Here is a 21,962-nt window from a genome sequence, read left to right on the forward strand (position 1 = left end):
TGATTGATTGATTGATTGATTGATTGATTGATTGATTCATTGAAGTAACAGTTTGTAAAAAGTACAGATGTACTTGGCATATATATGAATGCCAAAACGATAACACAAAAAGAAAAGTTTCCATTGTGGTCCTGTGTATTCAATAAATTCATCAAAAATATGATGGGTCCCCCTTGAAAATTAGATGCTGTATGTCAAGGGGCTATGACTCGAGTACAGCATCTTGCAATGGGTCTGGTCCACAAGATTCGATACACCACCAAGATACCCATGTACCTGTCTAGATACTTCCTTAATGTTAACGAAGTCCACACCCACAACACCAGAGGGAGTGCAACGAACCATGTACAACCCAGATTCGGCACAAACAAGGGACTCAATTATTTTCGCTACTATGCCACCAAAATGTGGAACGCCCTACCAACAGTCATTAAGACATGCAAATCCCTTGACTCCTTCAAAACCGCTCTCAAAGGGCACCTACGGATGGCTGCAATTCGAAACTGGCCCCCGTAAAATCTGAATCCCCCCCACCGCCCCCCCCCCCCCCCCCCCTTTTCCCTCACTGTATATGTTTCTTTTCCCTTTTTACCTCCATTATGATGAATTCCTGTTCTGTTCTTTGTCTATATAGAAGTGTCTATTTGTACGTCTCTAAATGTTTTTGATGAATTGAACATGGTGGACCCTGTTGGAAACAAGTGTAATGCTTAATTGGGTCGTCCACTCACAGTTAACAGCCTTTGTATTGAGTTTGTGCTTGAAATGTACTGTAATTCTGCAAACTGTTAATAAATATTTCAATCAATCAATCAAAAATTAATCCCTTCAAAATCTCAAGGGTCGAAAAATAGACGAAGTGCTCCTTTAAAACCCGAGGCAAACGGGGGCGGGGTTAACCAACACGCAACACGGGTTGAAAGGTCAAAGTGTGTATGTGTGGTGGATTTGAGTGTGTCCATTGTGTGTGTTAGCACAGCAGCAGGAGAGTGGAGCCCGACCGAGCAGCCGAGTTTCTCTTCCCTCTTCCCCCGGATCCTCTCTGCACTTCCCACCCCGAACCCTCACCCTTTCCACCCCGGTACCCTCCTCTACCCTCCCCCTGGGACGCTACAGAGACACGGGACAGTCCTGGTAAGAACCGATCCGGGCCCTCTTTTAACGCTTAAAATCCGAACCACAGTGAGTGAAGGACGGGGGGATGGATGGCTCCAGCACGGTGGGAACAGTAGGCCGCAGGTTTAGGAATGGAGCAGTGTTGCCATGTCCGCTTATTATAAGCGACTGTAAATACTGATAGTTTTTTTTCTTTGGTTTTTGTTGCGAAGAAAAAAAAAAGTTTAACTAATGTACATTGTGCAAAAACATATTTCACTTTTTGTGTGATTGTTTCCAAAATATAAGTTGCTTATAACCCCCATCTGAAAATGTTTTGTGCCAAGTACCACTGTACCAGATTTGTTATTCCAAATATATATATACACAATTATTTGAAGATTGTTATTATTGCATTTGCAGATAGCAGATGTACAAGCTCACAATCTATTTTCAAATGGCCGATTTATGCAGTATATAGTTAAGTGCACAGCACATGTAGCCTCTTGTGGCTGTTTTCATTAATATCATAGACCTGGTTGCTCGTTTCTCTCACAACATCTGGCAACAGTGGAATGGAGCCTGACTAGTTCCTGGAGCAATGCTAAGCTAACCCCCACCACAATGCTAATATGGAATAATAATAATATACGGGTGTTATTGTTGGCTTCCAACCTGTATTGGCTTCCAATTATGATATTTATAATTGTTACAGGTGTCTTAAGTATACGCGCCACTTGTGTTTGGGGTAGTTTATGGTTTTTTTCCCCCTTTTTTTAAAAACGGGATTTCCAACTTTGCCTACTAAGCTAAATGCAGCTAACGTTGGGATGCTCCCAGTTGGACTAGTGGCGACGTTAGCTTTATCTAATATCTTGCTGTGCTATTATCACATAGTTTTTTTTAATCGAATCAATGCTGTGTTTATGTTGGTACTAGACTAGTCGTGTTTGTTTTTGTAATGGCTCCAAGACGCGGATCATCAAATAGACTTTGAGCGTCTCTTTCGTTCGGTACCGGTTTAGTAGGAACTACCAAGCAGGACATAAATAACATGTAGTTCATCATCATGAGACAAGTGGATCATTGTGCTATAAATGCAAAGCTGGGATCTGACACGATCGGTGCTGTTGTCAGTGACCCCAATTTGTATTGTGTGTGTGTGTATATGTGTGTGTGTGTGTGTGTGTGTATATATATATATATATATATATATATTACAGACCCCTAAGGGTCAGTTTGGTTTCTTTAAAATAAAGTATTTTAATCAGACTTTACCAAACCTGCAGAAACTGTCCTAAATTATCTATTTGTCATTTAGAAGGGGACCCCTTGAAACCACAGACCCCATTTGATAATATCTTCCTGTTGCCCTAATCCAAACAGATGTTTCTTATGGTTGGATATGATTTGGTTGCTAGTACAACAACCCTCAGCCATTCTTTATTATATTCACTAAATGTATTTTCTTGTAAGTTGAACTATAGGCTATGAATAATGTCACTCTTGACCCCCTACGGGTCCATAGGCCCTACAGCCCAATGTCCCTAGAACAGGTATCTTCAACAGGCGGTCTGCCAAATCTTTGTGTGATAGGAGTTTTTGTCAAGCTACTCTATATTAGATAATGTCACTGCCCAATGTATTTTGCCCCCGTTCTCCCCTTGCCAGCTTTTATGCCTTTCAGCATTTTGAAATATATGAACATTTTTAATCTGCAACAATAATTTAATGTAGTGGGACATCTCTCTCAGCTAAGGGGTCCTTGGCCTGACAAACATTGAAGACCCCTGTCCTGAAAATAAACGGTTCGATATTTTTATCTGGCCTGGCTGCAGTGTGCACAACAACAGTTCCCAATATTGATGGATTTCCTAAATAAACAGCTCGTGATTGTATGAAGAAATAAAGTAGTGTAAATATAACACAAACTGGTCCCTTTGTGCAATTTCTTACTGTAAAAAAACAACAACCCAGATATCCATGTTGACTTGCACAGATGACTCCCACTACAAGGCAAAAACAAACATCCACAAATCAATAAACCGAGGCTCTCCGTCCACCTCAGAAATCTAAATATCAAATTAATCAATGAGGGGAAGATGAAGCAGAACTGACAACTCTTAACTCATTACTTTATAATAATGCATTATAGTGGAGTCAACAGGCGAAAAACACAAACTAGGAGCTGCCTGCTACATACAGATACAGCACCAAATGAATGGAGAGAACCACACGGAACACAATCGGTTATTTATTTGATCAATTACAGTACTACCAATTTTTTTTAATCAAGTATAGTTTTGATTAGCCTAACTGCTGCTCCCTTCTCGTCCAGATCGTATTCCTGTGACCAAAGATTTTCCGTCTTGGCCTGTGTAATCTCGTTTGGAATCTGCAGCAGCTATGGACACTGGTGTGGTTGAAGGAGGACTTAATGTCACCTTGACCATCAGGCTACTCATGCATGGAAAGGTGAGTGTGTCTAATGACGGTACTTCTCAAATGTCATAATTCACTAATGTTGGGAAATCTGGAACACTCTGGTGGAGCTGTTGCCCCCGCGACCCGACTACAGATAAGCGGTTGAAGATGGATGAACAAATGGGTCAATTTGGTTGTGGAACCTGAGGGTCCCTGGTCCCCACTTTGAGAACCAATATCAATAGAAAAAGTCTACCTGCATATTTAAATGATCTACACTGGTATCTCAAAACATTTTCAATTACTTGTTTGGTTTATTTGACATTAATCACTTTAACCTGGTGTCTCTATTTTGAGTATTATATCGTTATAGGCCAAATATCTGTTTTAAAAAAAAGGCAGATCTACAAGCTCCTGTGTTGGGTAACCTTGTAGATCAGGCTATTTTTGCGGGACACAGTCGAATGCTGAAATAATGGGCTAAAATAATAACGCAACAAAGTCCTGGGGACTTCCATGGTGGTCCTATTCTTAGTATAGTATTTTACTTCCATGCTGTTTACACTTTTAACTAATAAAGGTTTCAATCAGTTAAAATGTTATTTCTACTTGGTAAAACAATGTTGTTGTTTTTTTTTTAATCTGTAGGAGGTTGGGAGCATTATTGGCAAGGTAAGCCTTTGTTTTCACTTCCAAGATAATCCTGGAATCCTTTACACGGCTCTTTGTTAATCTGTTTGTTTGCTTCATCTGCAGAAAGGAGAGTCTGTGAAGAAGATGAGAGAGGAGGTATGTTTTGGTCAAGATTAGGGTTGATTCATACTCCACTTTAAATGTTTTTTTTTTTTGTGGCTTTCGCCTTTATTTTATATTTTTTATGGAGGGACAGACAGTAGGCTGACAGGAAATGGGGAGAGATGGGGGGGGGGGGGGGGGAAGACATGCAGTAAAGGCCGTCGGGATCGGGGGTCGAACCCGCGGCACACTGCCAGCCAAGGTGCCTGTACCACTGAGCCATGACCCAGGCCTCATACTCCACTTTTAAAGCCGAATTTAAGTCGGATCGGCTTGTCTGGACTACAAAGTGATGTCATACAGAGGTGCTGCCAAAATGCTGTGACATTCCGAACTAATTTCGGCGTTCCAGCAGTGTTTCCTCATTCATTCAGCCCAGCTTTGAGTTCAATTTGTCGACACAAACGGGACTTCTGGCACCTCGGCTGGCTGGAGGACGGACCCAATGACAATCGGATATGTATCCAACTGTCCACAAACATATTCATGTCAAAGACCTCCAATATTTACAAGCAACTTCGGCCCTTTATAGAGCGATTTACAGTAAACAAGGTAAACACACAGTGTAGTCTGTAGTGCCTCAGTAATCTAGGGTCACAGGTAATCTAAGAACCTAACATCAGCAGAGATTAAAATTGCCTGCGTTTTATGTCCCAAAGCGCAGTTTATAGTTATGGGCCGCAATACACCAACAACCTCTGCGTCCACGGGATGCACTACTGTACTCGGCATGTACAGTAATAATAATCCACGTGGAAAAAATATATTGTGAAAAAGAATTGCGGTAAAACAATAATCCATGGACACGGTCATTTTTCATGGCCGCATCCGACCTCATCCTACGTTATAAACAATAAAATCCACGTAGGAATCGTTGTAGAACCACTAGTTTGTAAATAACAACACTGACGGGCGCCGCCATCTTGCTCAGACGAGCGGTGAGCGGAGCGCAGCCTGGAGACCAGAACCGTTTAGAGAGAGAGAGAGTGACGACAACCTACCGTTCAGTGACTCATGCAGCTCCACGAATAAACAGTAAACGAAGTTGTTGCAACTCTCTCATCTAAACGGTGTTGCCTCCGACAGAAAGACGGGGAACATTTTTTAGCAAGACAAGCAGAGTAGACCCGATTGAATGGGAACGTGTAACAAACGCCGACACGGTATGTGGACTGGTGCCACCACACACATTAAAATGCACCCCCAAAAGGCCAACTGCAGGACAACAGAAAATATTAGCAACCCTATTAGTATTTTCTAAACCTTAACCCAAGTCATCTTCTAATGATGATGATGTGTGCAGTGTGCACAGCCTACCTCCTCCATGACTGCTTCTACTTAATCTCCAGGTTAGTTTTGTAGCATTCGTTTTTATTTTTTATGTAATGTGTAATGAAAACAACAGATTTATTAACAGTTAAAGGGTAAGACCACTTTTTTTTTAGGTTTGAGTTGTGTAGTTACCTTGCCATGATGTAACTCCACATGTGGACAAGAAATTAAAAAAAATGTTCCAGTGATCAGAATTGATAATTCAAAATATGCTCCTCATTGATTTACATTGTATGCTAAAACGGCTCTCAAAGTCACTCTTTTAGTACGTAAACAAACACAAACAAAGTTGATTCAGACAATATGGAGCTTCACCAACATTCATGTGGTTTTATTTTTTCATAAAAATGTTAACTTCCTGTTGATTTGTCCATTTTATTGGGAAGAAAACCCGGACTGGATCCGTGGATCGGGATCCAGATCTTCAAATAGTAAAATCAACAGGAAGTTAACATTTTTATGAAAAAATAAAACCACATGAATGTTGGTGAAGCTCCATATTGTCTGAATCAACTTTGTTTGTGTTTGTTTACGTACTAAAAGAGTGACTTTGAGAGCCGTTTTAGCATACAATGTAAATCAATGAGGAGCATATTTTGAATTATCAATTCTGATCACTGGAACATTTTTTTTAATTTCTTGTCCACATGTGGAGTTACATCATGGCAAGGTAACTACACAACTCAAACCTAAAAAAAAAGTGGTCTTACCCTTTAAAACTGGCAGAATTATTATAGATTTCATATAGCCAAAATAATATGAAATATGTAGAGCATTATTTTTTTATTCTAATTTATTTTGCTAGCTTTAGTTATAATAATTTCTTCATTTTCTACATGAATATAACCACATTATAACCATATAAAATGAAATGAGAGTTAAATGCTGCAATTGTTGTCTAATGTCGTTGAAGTGGGACTCATAAAATGTCCCTGGGACTCATCTAAAAGACCATCCCTGCATCCTGGGACTCCCGGGACCGGGATTACATTGAAAACCCATTTACATCACTGATCAGTCTGATCAAGATTTAGTGTAGCCCCTTTCTGTTACCTTTTTCTGAAGTTTGGACGTGGCACCCTAGGGTCCCTGACAGCTTATTCTGCCCTCCATAGGATGCAGATGTACATACTCTCTGTTCACTGAGAGCGGCGGCGCCGCTTGAGTGTGAGATGTTTCAAAGATGCATAACACAGCTATAGGAGACAACGGAAACGGGTGAAACTGCATTCGATGCCGTTAAGTATTTTTAATGTTAAATACTGCAGTTAATGTATTTTTAAAAGTTTTGGCTTCTCTGAAATTCTCTCTTCCTCACTTCCCATGTCCCGCCTCTCTCAACACAACGGCATTATAAACATCCTGCATGTACGCGGTCGGCCAATCGGAGGCAGTAATTAGGACGCGCAGCTAGCCAGTCTCGGTGCGGGAGGCGGTACAATGGGAAGTCAATAAGGAAGTCAAGGAAGTGAGGAAGAGAATTTCAGAGAAGTCAAAATTCCAAAATGTGGTTTCGTACACGTTTCCGTTGTCTCCTATAGCTGTGTTATGCATCTTTGAAACATCTCACTAACACTCAAGCGGCGGCGCCGCCGCTCTCTGTGAACAGAGAGTATGTACATCTGCATCCTATGGAGGGCGGAATAAGCTGTCAGGGACCCTCGGGTGCCGCGTCCAAACTTCAGAAAAGGTAACCGAGGGTTCCGAAAGGGGCTAGATTTAGGGGCTTTCCACACGACGACGGCTCGGGTTGTTCCCCGCGCAAGTTTGTGAATGATATAAAACTTTCCTTCGTCCACATTGCGGTTATGTTAATTATTATGCTGTATAGACGAGACCGGTAAACTGCTCCGGATTCAAGGGAAAGCTGTAGTACACATGGCCGGCCTGTAGATGGCCACCCTTATTCAGACTAAGAGTAGGCTATATGAAAGCATTTTATAAATTATACTATTTCACACAGGTGTTGCCAATAACTAATTATCTTGCCAGTCAGATGCGCATATGACATATCTAGGTCATATCAATTTAATCAGCAGAGGCTGCAGATCAGTGCTGCTTATCTCTGCACAGTGCACACACTGACTGACCAGCTAAAGTTTATGCCTACTTTAAACCATAATATGACAAACCTTGGATTAATTCTTCTGAAAACGAGCAGCAAGCACAAGGTAAGGCAAGCACAGATAATTGTTCGTTTAGATTGATTCCACCTTTTGCACAGCACATACAGCGCTAATCATTGCACATCACTGCAGTCAGACCTGCCTGAGAGGAATGGACAGACGGTGGCTGTGCTGCCTAACTTGTTAGCCTATATACTAATGTATTCTACACTACACCATTTAATAGTAATAATGTAGAAGATCATCCGTTTTTTTTCTTGTCTTTCCAGATTGGTAATCACCATTATTTATATCTGTTCTCCAAAAATAGCTCTTCTACAAGCTCATGCATGCGGGCTGCAGATCGGCTATTTTTGGAGAAGAGATTTATAGACATTATGTGCAAATATAAAATAGCTGTGATACTTATGTAAGTGGTTATGGTGAAATAAACCATTAACACTAGTTAGTTTGGAGGGGGCGAGGGGACTATGACATCACCGTTTCAGCAAATTAGGCGGCATTTGCTATACACACACAGACGAGAAAGTCGCGTCTCCAAACATTCCCACTCTGGAAGGTGGTTTAAAAATTATCCGTTTAAGTCCCCCAAAACGCCGTCTCCGTGTGGCAAAAAGGGCAGATCGGCTAAATACTTGCCCAGGTAACTAAAAATACGTCCTCGTCTGTACACCACCTTAGTGTAGAGGGGATAAATGCCAGGTACAGACTCCTGGAGGACCCCGGGCAGTATATTGGGTTTAAGTGGTTAAGAATTTGAAGGTACTGTGCTTCAGTAACGGTTCATTTTTTTTAAGCCGTCTCCAGAAACCAAACCTTCAATGTTACTGCGAGCCAAAATACATGGATTTAAAGTTGTCATGTCTTCTATGGAAGCCAGTTGCACAGCAAAAATAGCCGACCGAGCTTGTAGTTTGGCTATATTTTGTTATCTTTTTAAAAATTGGAGCATTTGAACTGCTCAAACTAGGAATGTATTTAAAAGCATTTTCCATTAAACCCTAATGGTCTGGGCTATTTCATTAAGCCTCAATCTGTGGTTTCATCACCTGGTTGGCCATAGGTAGAACCAGGTAGGTAGAACCGTAACACCAGAAACAATATTACACGTATAATATTACACATATAATAATTGGGAAACGACGCTAGTGTGTCATCACAGTCCTGTCACACTGTCTCTCAATACAATATGTGAGTTGTGAGATTTTGTTTTGCTTTATTCCATGCATTTGAATTCCATAGATGCCTGTATGTCTCTCTTGGCTTATAACGTTTAACAATGCTTCTGTGCAACATGTGGCTGGTAATGTCAAGCTAGTATATTTTGTTTCAAAATTATATAGGCTATTATCAGTAGCATCTACCACGAGAACCTAATTGTCATGGGTATTCTACAAAAGCAGAGGTTTAAGCCTCAATCTGTGTTTTCTTCAACTGGTTGGCTGTATGTCTAATGCCTGGGATTTGAACCCCGGTCTGCCGTATCGAAACTCCAGCATCTTAACCACTAGCCTAAAGGTCGGGGGGTTATATTAGACTTGTTGTGATCAGGCAGAGGCTACGTAGAGCAGAAATAGCATGGGTTTAGAATGATGATACCAATACATCATAGTTTGTAGGGATGCACCGATTAATCGGTCATCATATTGGCATCAGCAGTATCAGCCTTAAAATGCAATCAAAATTATATATCAGTTATGGCAGTCATTTTATCTTAGAATATTTGTATTTGAATCTGAAGCTGGAAAAGCCTTTTGTGACGAAAGCTACGGATGCAATTTTCTTTTCTGCCGACTTTCAAAAGCGGCAACAGGTTGGAAAAATGTTTTAAAAAAATACGGCTGAGCTGGGCCTACCAACTTTCCAGCCATGAGGTTTTAAAACCATTTTTTTTTTAGCTTTAATCCCTGCAAAATGTCTCTTTCTAAAAGCTGTATCGGTGACTCAGACCTCACATGCTGATGAATGTCGAGCTGACTGTCTGATGGGTGTGTAATTTCCTCTTCATTTTGTTCAGAGCGGAGCCAGAATCAACATCTCGGAGGGGAACTGTCCAGAGCGCATAATCACCCTGGCAGGGCCCACCACCGCCATCTTTAAGGCCTTCTCCATGATCATTGAAAAACTGGAAGAGGTTGGAGCTGCTTCCTATGTCTCAAAACGAGTGACCTTCTGATTCTCTCAAGAGCTGTTAGAATCATGGTCCATCCACACAAGTTTAATATAGCTGTTCTATGACTAATCTATGCTTCATATTATGACACACACTTGCCGACAAACGGATTACAAGTCGCTCACTGAAAATAGCGACATGTTAAGAGCTTGTAGATCACGGCCAGTGATCTCGTAGAAGTGGTCCAAGTGCAGAGCCAACTTGGGTCCAGTTTACTAAGACTAGAGCACCATTTACCAACACTGGGTCAGGACACATTTGTGGGTCACGGATACATTTTTATGGGTCTCTTAATATTTTGTTTCCTAAATTTTTGTTTTGAATATTTTATATTTATTCCATTAATTTCATGAAGAAATCAAAGAAATTCCATAAATTAGAGAAATGTTTAAGAAGTAGTGAAAATAGCAGATCTACAAGCTCATAACGAGTCACGAAGCGACGCGTTGTGAGCTTGTACATCTGCTGGATAGTGTGGGTCCCGGGCAAACGTCTCATTTCTTTGTTGGGGTCTCGACCTGAAATACTTGGGAATCACTGGTCTAGAGGGTTTGAAGTGGTTAATCGTCCAGCACAATGTCTTAACCTGTCTCCTCTTGCTGTGCAGGACATCAGCAGCTCCATGACCAACAGCACGGCCACCAGCAAACCGCCGGTCACCCTGCGCATCGTTGTGCCTGCTAGCCAGTGTGGCTCGCTCATTGGCAAGGGTGGCTGCAAGATCAAAGAAATTCGAGAGGTTTGTCTAATAATGAAACACTTTTATCATAATAAACGTAAAAACAAAAGGTGACAAAGCCTTTCAGGCTGAAGCTCCCAAACTTTAGAATGCTCTTACACAGGTCTGCACTCTGAAGCATCTGTGGACATTTTTAAGAACAACCTTAACACATACAAGTGCCTTGGACTGAGATCTTTGTCTTTTAAGAACAACCTTAAAAGCCTATTCTGCTGTCCGCTTGAGATTAATTATTCAGGCCTTTTCTGTTCAAACTGCTTTAATATTTTTTTGTTTCTGTTTTTAATCTAATTGTATGTGAAGCACATTGTGAGATCTCTGTGAGAAGTGCATTATAAATTAAATGTACGTACTTTTATTCCAGTGGTTCTCAAAAACATTTTCATGCCCCAAATTGATGCATTTATTTATACATTGACGTACCTAGCCTGGCATGGTCTGGAACTGGAAAATGTATTTCCAAGGGGTGGTTACAAACAGATTCCAACATCACAGCAAAAAAAGTCTCACTTTGAATAGTGGGCTCTGATTGGTCACCCACAATGCTGGGGTGAGTGCAATGTAATTCAAACTGAGGATTGCCAGACCAATCTCCTCAGGGATTTGTCTTTTATTTTCGTCTGGTTCACAGGCTAGGAAGTACCTCCATGTAAAATGTCTAATACAAGTGTGTGTGTGTGTGTGTGTGTCCAGTCGACAGGAGCTCAGGTACAGGTGGCAGGGGACATGCTGCCTAACTCTACAGAGCGTGCCATCACCATTGCAGGGACACCGCAGTCCATCATCGAGTGTGTTAAGCAGATCTGCGTCGTCATGCTCGAGGTAATGGGCCCAGCCAGCCCTTTACATTCCCTCTGCTGTCTGGCTGAACCCCACTATGTCCAAAATATTATCTTTTCAGGGAATGAAAAAACAAATGCCCTCATCAAAGTTGGTATTGTCACTTTATACATAGTCATAACCTTGCATGGGTCTTTATATTATCATGCTTTTAACCATTTGACGTGGAGATTGTTATGTCTATCAATGATCGGAAGGGAAAAGTCGGTGTGACAGACTGTTTAATTTAAGGGGTGTTCAATAGCACTGATTTATTAAAGAAAATGTTCAAATTCAGAAAGGGGATATAGGAGCTTTGCACCCAACACTGACTAATATATCATGCAAGGTTTCTACCAGATGGCAACCATATTTTATTTTGACCAAGTGTCTTCCTGTTCTCTCTTCTCCTGTTCTGTGTTTCTGTCATCTCTTCTCCTGTTCTGTGTTTCTGTCATCTCTTCTCCTGTTCTGTGTTTCTGTCATCTCTTCTCCTGTTCTGCATCGTCCTGTTACTGTAATATTGTTGTTCGCCTGCTGGTGGAAAGTAACCAAGTACATTTACTCAAGTACTGTACTTAAGTAACATTTTGAGGCACTTTTCAATTTAAAAATGGGGGATATCAATGCGTCACGCATTGTAAGCTTGTAGAGCTGCTATTTTCAAAAGATTTTAATATATTTGTAAACTTGAAATGGGAGATTCTGCTTAAGGAGTACTTTCTACTTGTGGTACTTTAAGTAAATTGTGAGTACTTTTTTCCACCACTGGAGATCGCATCATTTCCACCTGTGAAGTTGATTGTTCATTGCATTTCTCCTTTTCTTTCCTAGTCTCCACCCAAGGGAGTGACGATCCCTTACAGACCCAAACCCTCAGGATCTCCTGTCATCTTTGCAGGTGGTCAGGTAAACGTCACAGACATAAAGAATTTCTTCTTGGCACTAGATATGACAATCATTCTGACATACCTTGGTCATCTGTTCTCATGGTTCTTGTTACTCAGGCTTGTTTTTTACATGTCATTTAGATGGCATGTTATTTAACACAATTTTGGCCTTGGCACTTTTATATCAAAACCATGCCTTGGATGTGTATAGGTGTCATTTGGTCTTTTTTTTTAAATTGATAATTAAAGAATCAATTGATCAAAAGGACAGAGATTATTGATATCAAAACCGATCGCATCGCTCCACAGGCTGGGAGCGATGTTGCGCAACGTTCGATTATTCGTTATTTACCGTAATTTCATCGTAAACACCCCCCCCCCCCGTTTTAGCCGCCGAGATCGAAAATCTTAAAACATGAATAACTCTGATCTAAATCATTCTGTCCAATTCTAAGAAGATTTTGTGTTAGACGGCCCACCGCGGTCGCGTTAGAATTAATCATACCTCCCATTGTCGATCGTCTTGAGAGTGTTTTGGCTACATGCCTACATCAAGCTACTTCAGCCACATCCGGTCTGTCGCTAAATGTGCTCCGCTGCTATAAATCGATGGGCGCTATGATTTAATGGATTAAATAACCCCGGTGCTAGGTTTATTGTTTTATTTACCTTGTATCCTATAATACAGCTTATTTTGATACTATATTGTTGACTGATGCTAGGTTCTTGTTACTTGCGTGAGCAGAGCGGCGCAAGTACTGTTTCCGGCTGCATATGTCTGTGACCCCCTCGGCCAATCAAGGATTGTGTTTTTTTTTTTATGAAGCCCTCGGCTTCATAAAAAAATCAGGGATTGTGAATTTTTGGTGACACCCTCGGCCAATCAGGAACCACCTGAACCAAAACACATACCCCTGTTTCTGAGCTAAACTTAGCAAAACGAGTTGACAATAATAAGCCATTTCATGACGTCTTTAACAAACTCACCTAAAGTGCTGTTCTCCCTCTGCTTGCAGGCCTATGCTGTCCAAGGGCAGCACGCCATTCCACAGCCAGATGTAAGTGAAGGGCCCTCTGTAAGTGATCCCCGATATTTTCACAACTCGCTCCTGGGTAGCCATGACAACACCTTCTCTGACTCCTCCCATGCCTGTGACCACCCCCACATTGACATTTCATCCTGAGAAGCCACAACGTTTGCCTGTTTTCAAAAACTATTTCTTTTCTTTTTAGCTTTCAGAATAATGTCCATCTTTTCATTTCATATCTTCTAACATTATCACTACTGTGACGGTTAATACTTTAAAAGGGGAATATCATTTCACCACTTAACCCCATGTCGTCTCTGTCGGGTGGAAACCTCATATCCAAAACTGTCACTTTCCAGGATAAGAAAGATCTTTTCGAGCTTATAGATTTTTTTTCTTTTTGTGCTATTTTTGTGTACCGTTTATCCGTAAATGAATGCCCTACTTGAGCATACTATCCTAAAAGTTAAAATACAGAGATAAGCGGATTCTGCCCGACAGCAACGATATACTTTCTTAACCGGGGGTCTTTTCTTGGGCCCCTCACGTTTTTCCCCACTTCACCTAATCCCATTTGCAGAATCGGCTATTCAAGCCTTTCAAGATTGACTTTTAAAATTACAATTTGATTTAATTCTTGTTCATTTTGATTGATGGATTTTTCTTAACTCTTTTTTGCCAGTTACGTATATATTCGTACTTTGGGACGTTATCTGCCAGCTACGTACATATTCGTGCCCCCCCCGTTCACTATATATGAAGCAGTTGAGCCGAAAATCAGCTTTACATTTGTCCGGTTGCTAGGCAATGCCTCCGTCACCCCCAGCACCTTTGCACACTACCAGAGTTTCGTACATAGATTATCTAGCCCTTGCCAGCGTTTTAACTAATCTTTAAAGACCCACAGAATATTTTGTTCTATGACTATGTAAAGACCACATATCTCAACAGAATGACGATAGTCTTTTCATTGGGGTAGAAGAAGTGTCACCGCAATGTTCCGTTCTTTAGTTATTGGCAAATATCGATTTTTCAGCAAAAACGCTCTGGGAATAGAAGGCAGAGAAATGTACGTTTTTTTTTTTTAGACTAAACTGACTATTTTTTTCTGGGTGTACTTTTCTTCGGAAGTCCTAGGATCACTCGCAGGTTGCGGAAGAGCGTCCTCTTATCGCAAAATGCCACGTGACGTACACATACATCAGTGGCGGTCTGCATTGGATTGAAAGGATGTACATGCATCAATGAGTTGAGAGAACTGAAATGTGCTCTTAAGAACTATATATTAGAAATTGTAACTCACTCATTTCCCTCTATTTGTGTTTTATTTTGTTTCTTGTGTCTACAGCTCACCAAACTTCACCAGCTAGCCATGCAGCAGAGTCCCTTCCCCATCGCACCTAGCAACCAGGGCTTCCAGGGTACGTACCCTGACGCCAAACTGTTTGTTGGCCACTGACCTGCATGGACTAAAGTTCTGTCATTGATTTCAGTCATTTTGGATTCCTTGGAAGTGAAAATAACTAATAACCGAAAAAAGACAATCTACAAGCTTACGACGCGCCTGCAATGTGTTGTAAGCATACAGATTAGCCTATTTCTGATTATCCTATTTCCGGTTATTAGTTTTAAAATTAAAAAGTATTTGAAGTGGTCAAACTAGCCATAGAATCTAGTTAATCATTAATCTACAAGAAACCCCTAACTATCTCGGTTAGCTGCCATTTATTCAGCTGGCTGGCTGTGTGGCTACTAAAACATGATCATTATTTTACATATTTTCCTTGCTTTCACTCAGTTTCAAGAGTGAGATTTTATTTTGCCTTAATTCATGCATATAGCTTTTGACATGGTCATGCCGTTTCACTTTCCTTTCTGCAGGTGGGATGGATGCTTCTGCACAAACCGGCTCCCATGAGCTAACCATTCCAAATGATGTAAGTCTGAACCATTTGTATCTGTTTGCTGGTGGTTCTGACACCAAATGGACCCTTATAGATCTTTAACACTTGAGAGTATAAAATGAAACCAAATGGATCCATTTGGTGTCATTTTACACTCGAGAGTTAAATTAATGTTCATCTGTATTACTTAACCCATTTTGGGCGGGAACCCCTTTTGGTGTTTTAACTAAGCATTATGCTATACTTTAACTATTGAAAAATAGAAGATCTACAAGCTCATAGAGCGCCACCGAGTGGTGCGCTATGAACTTGTAGGTCTGCTATTTTTGAAAAATCGTAAAAATGCGGCACAAATCTTTGAATATATATTCTTTCAGAGCGAAAGTTTTTTTTATTTCGACGTCAGGCCTAAACGGGTTATTTTACAATAATTCTACACAATTACAGAATTTTGAACTTGAAGAACTGTTATTTTGATCTTCGGTACGGTATTGTACCTTTGCAGATCTTTGCTGTCACTCGCAAACTGTTTGCAACGTGCAGCCTAGCAAGAGAGCCATGCTGCAAGTTGTGTATTGTTTTTAATGTGGAGTATTTTCTCTCTCTGGCAGCTGATCGGCTGCATCATCGGCCGTCAGGGCGCAAAGATCAACGAGATCCGCCAGATGTCAGGGGCTCAGATAAAGATCGCCAACCCTGTGGAAGGTTCCACTGACAGACAGGTCACCATCACTGGATCCCCCGCCAGCATCAGCCTGGCTGAGTACCTGATCAATGCCCGGTAAGACAGACACACACACACACACCACACGGCGGTGGCTCATGTATAGAGTGGCCGGATGGTAACCGCAAGGTTGCCAGTTCGATCCCGGGCTCCCCCAGAGTTGGTGTCGAAGTGTCCTTAAGCAAGACACTGAACCCCTAATTGCTCCTGATGTTGGTTGGTGCCTTGCATGGTTTCCGCTGCCATCGGTGTCTGAATGTGTGGGTGAATTGGGTGAATTGATGCACAATCTATATAAAGCGCCTTGGGTATAGGCGCTATATAAATGCACCATTTACACAACACACTGTAGCAAATGTAACTTTTAACCTTGTAGATCTGTTATTTTCACTTGTTTGGGGTCTTGAGCTAAAAAGTTTGGAATACCTTGACATTTCTTTTACATTATCTGCAATTATTCAATTCAATTGTATTTTCATGTAGAGCAGATCCCACCCAGAGCAAGCAATTTTGCGACGGATAGAAATGGAGAGAAGAATAGAGACGAGGAGAGACAGGGTGGAGATACAGGAAAATACAAGTAGTAGCAAAATACAGTGCAGCTGACCGTGGCATGGGTTAAAGTTCTCGTTCCGTAGAAGGCGACATGTCTTTTATGGAGGCATGTCATCTCACCAAAATAGGCTGTGACGTGTTTCAAGCTCGTAAGGTTTTATTTTCGGATAGTCATTATTAAGACTAGTATTTGAAGTTGTCAAACTAGCAATAGAATGTGTGTTCAATCTTCCAGAAAATCTTAATCATCTCATATTTCATAAAAGCAAAGGTTCTCTGGGCTTCTAGCATTTTGTTGGCTATCCTTTTTTATGTCAGAGCTGCTATGGTCGACTTTAGCCTCAATTTGTAATTGTGGCTACCAAAACATTTTAATATTGTGCTAATTATTTATGAAGCGCTGTTTCACAAATCGCATATTAGGATTCGGCCTAACAAAATGTTTTAAATTGTGAGATTTAACACTAAGTACATTTACTTGAGCACAGTTTGAGTCTTATTTTTTTCCCTGTTTCTTTTTACAAACTGATGACTTTCACTCCTGCTACATTTGTGTGTGTGTGTGTGTGTGTGTGTGTGTGTGTGTGTGTGTGTGTGTGTGTGTGTGTGTGTGTGTGTGTGTGTGTGTGTGTGTGTGTGTGTGTGTGTGTGTGTGTGTGTGTGTGTGTGTGTGTGTGTGTGTGTGTGTGTGTGTGTGTGTGTGTGTGTGTGTGTGTGTGTGTGTGTGTGTGTGTGTGTGTGCTGGGTATAGATTAAATCTCACTGCAATCCTGGAGTTAATCTAGATTAAAATGGTTTATTTGAACTCTGCCGAAGGCATTCAAAATATATGTGCGCTACCTAAATAATGACCAGAAGTAAGTCCTTCAACGGGTTTCTCAGGCCAGGTGGCCCATTAGACCAGGAGCCCTAATTATGGATATTAACAATAGAACTAGCCTATTAATACCTTATATTTCATATTGTGAGCTTGTACAACTGTTCAATGTTGCCAAGTCTAGTCATTATAAGCTACTTTGGACTTTTTTATCTGTAAAGTTTCTTTAAAATATTGGTGGTCCTTGACATGAAAATGTTTGAGAACCACTGCTCTAAAACAACATTGGACAATGATGTTTGACAGTCGGCACTATAGTTGCTTATTTTTTGGATTTTCTGACTTTTTGGATTTTCTGACTTGATCTGGCCTGTTAACATTTTCATAGACCTGGTTGCTTGTTTCTCTGTCACGAAATGTGGCAACCCTAGTCAAAGCAATGTTTGTTGTGGTTCCGTGGCACAACAGCTAGCAGGAGGCAGCAGCCTGCTGCCGTCATGGATAACAGTATTTAGCGCAATTTTATGTCCCAGAACTTATGGATTTATGGCTCCATCGCTGCCTCTTTCTTTTCTAGTAAGTAGAACTTTAACGTGTTGCTGTTTACCGTCCCTCTCACAGAATGCACTCCAAGTCTGCAGTGCGCCGCCTCCTCTCACACACGCGTGCGCACGTGTGAGCATGCACACACGGCCCGCCTCCTGGCCTCTATGCAGACCCAGCTCCCAGACCCAACTTTGAGAATAGATTAATGGCAATATATTTTTAATCGCGCGATAAGAGTCTCACGTTAACGTCCCAACAGTGCATAATGACACACAATGCATTTTGTGTTCTCTCCATCCAGGCTGTCTTCTGAGGCCACTGGTTTGGCAGCCAACTGACCAGGACCCCTCCTCCCATCAGCACCTAACGTAACCCCCTCCCCAGACTTTTTACCGAGAGGTCCCTTATACTGAAATTAATGCAAAAACCAAGTATTCTCAACTTATACCGTTTTCCTCCTCCTCTCCTTGGTTCCTTGGTTAAAAACGCCTACTCCGCTGTAATAGTTACATCACCAGTGTATTGGTATTTTATTTATTATGTTTTGAAAATTCCCTTTTGCATATAGTTTTTAAAAGATATTTCCTTCAGTTGTAATTTTTTTCTCTTATTTTGCTGTATGTCTTGTAATGAACTTATATTGCTACATAGTTGAAGTTTTTTGGAAAAATCTGAGACGGCATAAATACTGTTTTTTATGTCAGATTTTTCTTAGAAAATGTATAAAATGAAGAAGAAAAAAAACAAGACCCAATAATAACATTATAGACGGACTGTTCCTACCTACCTACCCTTCATTTAAATGTTTGTATTTATTTTTTATTTAAATACACCCAGCTCCTTGTGTTATAGAATTCATTGACCTTCCTTTTTTGCCATTCTCTATCTAAAGATGAACTTCCTGAAATGAGGCATTGTGGGTTATGTAGTTTACCCGGGCGTGAGTGATGTACACTTGAAGATGTATTGAGGATGAAAAATAATGATAAAAACCTTTAGTCAGAAAGTTGACCACTCGAACCCTATTCTGGTGGGCGAACATTTGCTCAAATGGCAGATCTACAAGCTTGAACTTGTAGATCGGCTATTTTCGGAAAAGTAGATTTGGTGTCGGGCGACAGACATTTTTTAGGGGGAAATAATATAGACCCCTGGAGTGACTCCGGTCAAACTTAAGTATAAAAGGGTTCAAGTGGTTAATTTTAACCTTGTTTTTTTGAAGTTGGAGTATTTTAAGCTCGCCTCTCATTTGCTGTATAATTTCTTTTATTGTCATTCCTGTGTTTCCATCCTTTTTTTTTTTTTTTTCTCCCTCGATCAGGACTTTTGAGCGTTTGTTGTGTTTTTGGATTCTGATAGGGTGGGGCTGGGGTGGAGGGGCGGGGCTTGGTCAACCTGGAGAGGGTCCGACTGAGCAAGGGTCATACTTGCGTTTTCTCTGAAATTACTAAGATTAATAATGATGATGATGATAACATTGAGATGTTTGTTTTAAATAGAGAATATTTTTTTTAACTGCAGGGCTGGGGGATTGCTGCGACAGGGGCAAACTTAAAAAAAAAAAAAGACATTTATTTGTCTTGATATTCTAAGTCTATCATGCTGAGGTTACTAAGATTTAACTAGAAGGAGAGTTATAGAAATTAATAACACTAGTTTTTCCTGCTATCCTTTTTGCCTGGGGTCAGAATTTTATTTTTTATTATTCTTTGCAGGATGAAGAAGAAACTCACGTTTTTTGTGCACGTTTTCAAAAACTATTGTAGATTTGGGTGCAATTGAATTATTGAAGAAACTTAAATACATAAATAAAAAGATGTGAAATGCTGAAACTAATCCCTGATTTAACTTGTGATTTCATTTCTACCTTTGGTTGGTTAATCACCTGAGGACAAAGCTCCACACATCCCAGACTCTTCTCTCTTCTATAGACCGATTCAGAACCGGGTCTCATGGTAGCAGGCAACGTATTTCATGTAGGCGGAGACGACATATCTGCGGTTTAAACCCGCACTACTTCTACAGTGAATGGAAAAGTGACTGATGTTAGTCTGCCTCAAACGTTACTCTTTTACCTGCGTTTTACTAACTAACATTACAAAGATGCCCAGAACATTGGGATGAACCTGTGTAGTTTATGGCTGCTCCAACAGTAGTGGCATTAAAAGAAAAAAAAAAAGAATGTCAAAATCTACCACGGTGGCTGAGACCAGAGACATTGAGTAATGGTTGAGACGAAGCAGTGAAAGGTCCTGAAAGATACATAACGTCAGTCTTACCCAATACCCAATCTTTCTGTTTTAGGAACACAAGGCTGCTGTATTTTATCCCTCATACTAAGCATTTGAAGTATGAGGTATAAAGTACAGCAGCCTTGTGCTGCAGTGATCAAAGATTATTGGACGATTGTACAGGTTGGAACATTGCTAAGTGAGTTTGGAGAGTGGTGCATTTCTATTCTGGCTGTCTGCGTTAAAGTAGCTATAAGCAATTATGTCAATTTTAATGGCTTTTTCTTTCTGGTATTCAGACAGCCAGCAATGAGTAAAACACTCCCCAAAAAATGTAGTCTCTGTGACACAATCTGCGTTCAAAGATTTTCCTAGAAGCTTTGTCATTGGTCGGTAAAAAAAAACCCTGCAGAAATTACTAACCAATCAGGAAGTAGACAGGGAAATCGACCAATGACTAAGCTAGGAAAATCTTTGAATGCAAATTGCGGCCCCTAGATGTGTCACAGAGGCTAATCTTTTTGGGAAGATTTTACTCATGCATTGCTGGCTATCTGAATACCAAAAAAAGGTCATTACAATTTGGACATTATTACTTAAAGCAGCTTTAAAACATTCATGCATCAATATTTGTATTTTTAAACAAACTTCATACGCTGGTTTTTTACCAATACATTATTTATTTTTGCTCATATTTAGATTTTGATATAATTCCTATGTATACAGATACAATGTGCAATGCTGTATAAAAACAAAACTATGTAATTCAAACCATACTTTTTCTACTTTTGACCACCAGAGAGCAGTATTTCATTTCTGATCTGGTTTACCTCTGCTGTAATCAAAGGATGGTTAAAGGAGTGGTTCACCCATTTTCAACAATATCTTCATAGCATTGGTCCACACTAATGCTCAGTATAAGATAACAATTTGTACTTTCTCTGTCTCAGAAGTGACTTGTGGACAGTTCAGAAACCTACCAGTAGGCAGATTTGTCATTCCAGTTAAGACTTAATGGGCTCTATGTACAGTTGTACACACCATTTTGGAAAGAACTTGGGGACCCTAACCCCCTTCCTTCACAGGTGTTACCGCCGATGATACTAATGAAGACTGTTCCATTTTGGTCAAACAGTCAGGGTGCGTGTTGGCTCACTGGAAACACTCTGCTACCCCAGTGGGTCTCAAAGTGTCCTTGAGTGGGTTCCATGGCCTCATACGAGAGTGTAACTGAGCGTGTACTGTAGTGTACATGGTTCCATTTGTACACTCAGACCCTTTTCCAACCGGTTCAGTTCTTTGTGTATTAGTCTATGAGCCAGAGCTCCAAAATTGGATCGTTAATTGAGTGGGCAAAACCATACCTATATTAAATTGTTATCACCATGAAACTTCCCCAGTTGATTACTTACACGAAGACAATGATTTATTTTAATATGCAAATGAGGAAAATCTGAAAAAGCTACTATTGTGGCAGTTATCATATACTAATTTACTTATATTTATCCTATAAACAATTTAATATAGGTATAGCGTATAGTAGGTGGAAAATGGGTCTCAGAGTTATGGGGTCATTGCAATTCAAAAGTTTGAGAACCACTGCACAGTGCACACTAAATGGAACAGAGCCTTAAATAGTAGGCTATCATTGGTAACACCTGTGAAGGAAGTAGGGAAGTGGCCCGGAAGTAGGAAGAGTTATTCTGTGTATAGCCCATTGTTTTTTTTCCCTTTTTGTATATGCAAGAACGATGGCTTCTATTT

General features: G+C 40.5%; 2 protein-coding genes across 4 annotated transcripts in view; one reads left to right on the forward strand and one right to left on the reverse strand.

Moving 5' to 3' along the window:
* LOC306937603 (glycerol-3-phosphate dehydrogenase [NAD(+)], cytoplasmic) overlaps window positions 1–21,962 on the reverse strand; it is a 359,426-nt gene that overhangs the window by 215,425 nt on the left and 122,039 nt on the right. The gene's annotated exons all lie outside the window — the stretch shown is intronic.
* pcbp2 (poly(rC) binding protein 2) lies at window positions 939–19,803 on the forward strand. Of its 2 annotated transcripts, none has more exons than XM_079518752.1 (13): window positions 939–1,134; window positions 3,434–3,570; window positions 4,168–4,191; window positions 4,276–4,308; window positions 9,790–9,906; window positions 10,553–10,684; window positions 11,378–11,506; window positions 12,338–12,412; window positions 13,410–13,469; window positions 14,770–14,842; window positions 15,303–15,358; window positions 15,937–16,106; window positions 18,269–19,803. In XM_079518752.1, exons 2-13 carry the CDS (start codon window positions 3,502–3,504, stop codon window positions 18,303–18,305), a joined length of 975 nt encoding a protein of 324 aa, XP_079374878.1. In that variant the 5' UTR covers window positions 939–1,134; window positions 3,434–3,501; the 3' UTR covers window positions 18,306–19,803. The 2 variants fall into 2 exon arrangements, with proteins under 2 accessions (XP_079374878.1, XP_079374879.1); XM_079518753.1 differs by having other exon boundaries at window positions 13,410–13,451.

The sequence above is a fragment of the Electrona antarctica genome (assembly GCF_951216825.1).
Source record: "Electrona antarctica genome assembly, chromosome: 2".
Classification (NCBI taxonomy): Eukaryota; Metazoa; Chordata; class Actinopteri; order Myctophiformes; family Myctophidae; genus Electrona; species Electrona antarctica.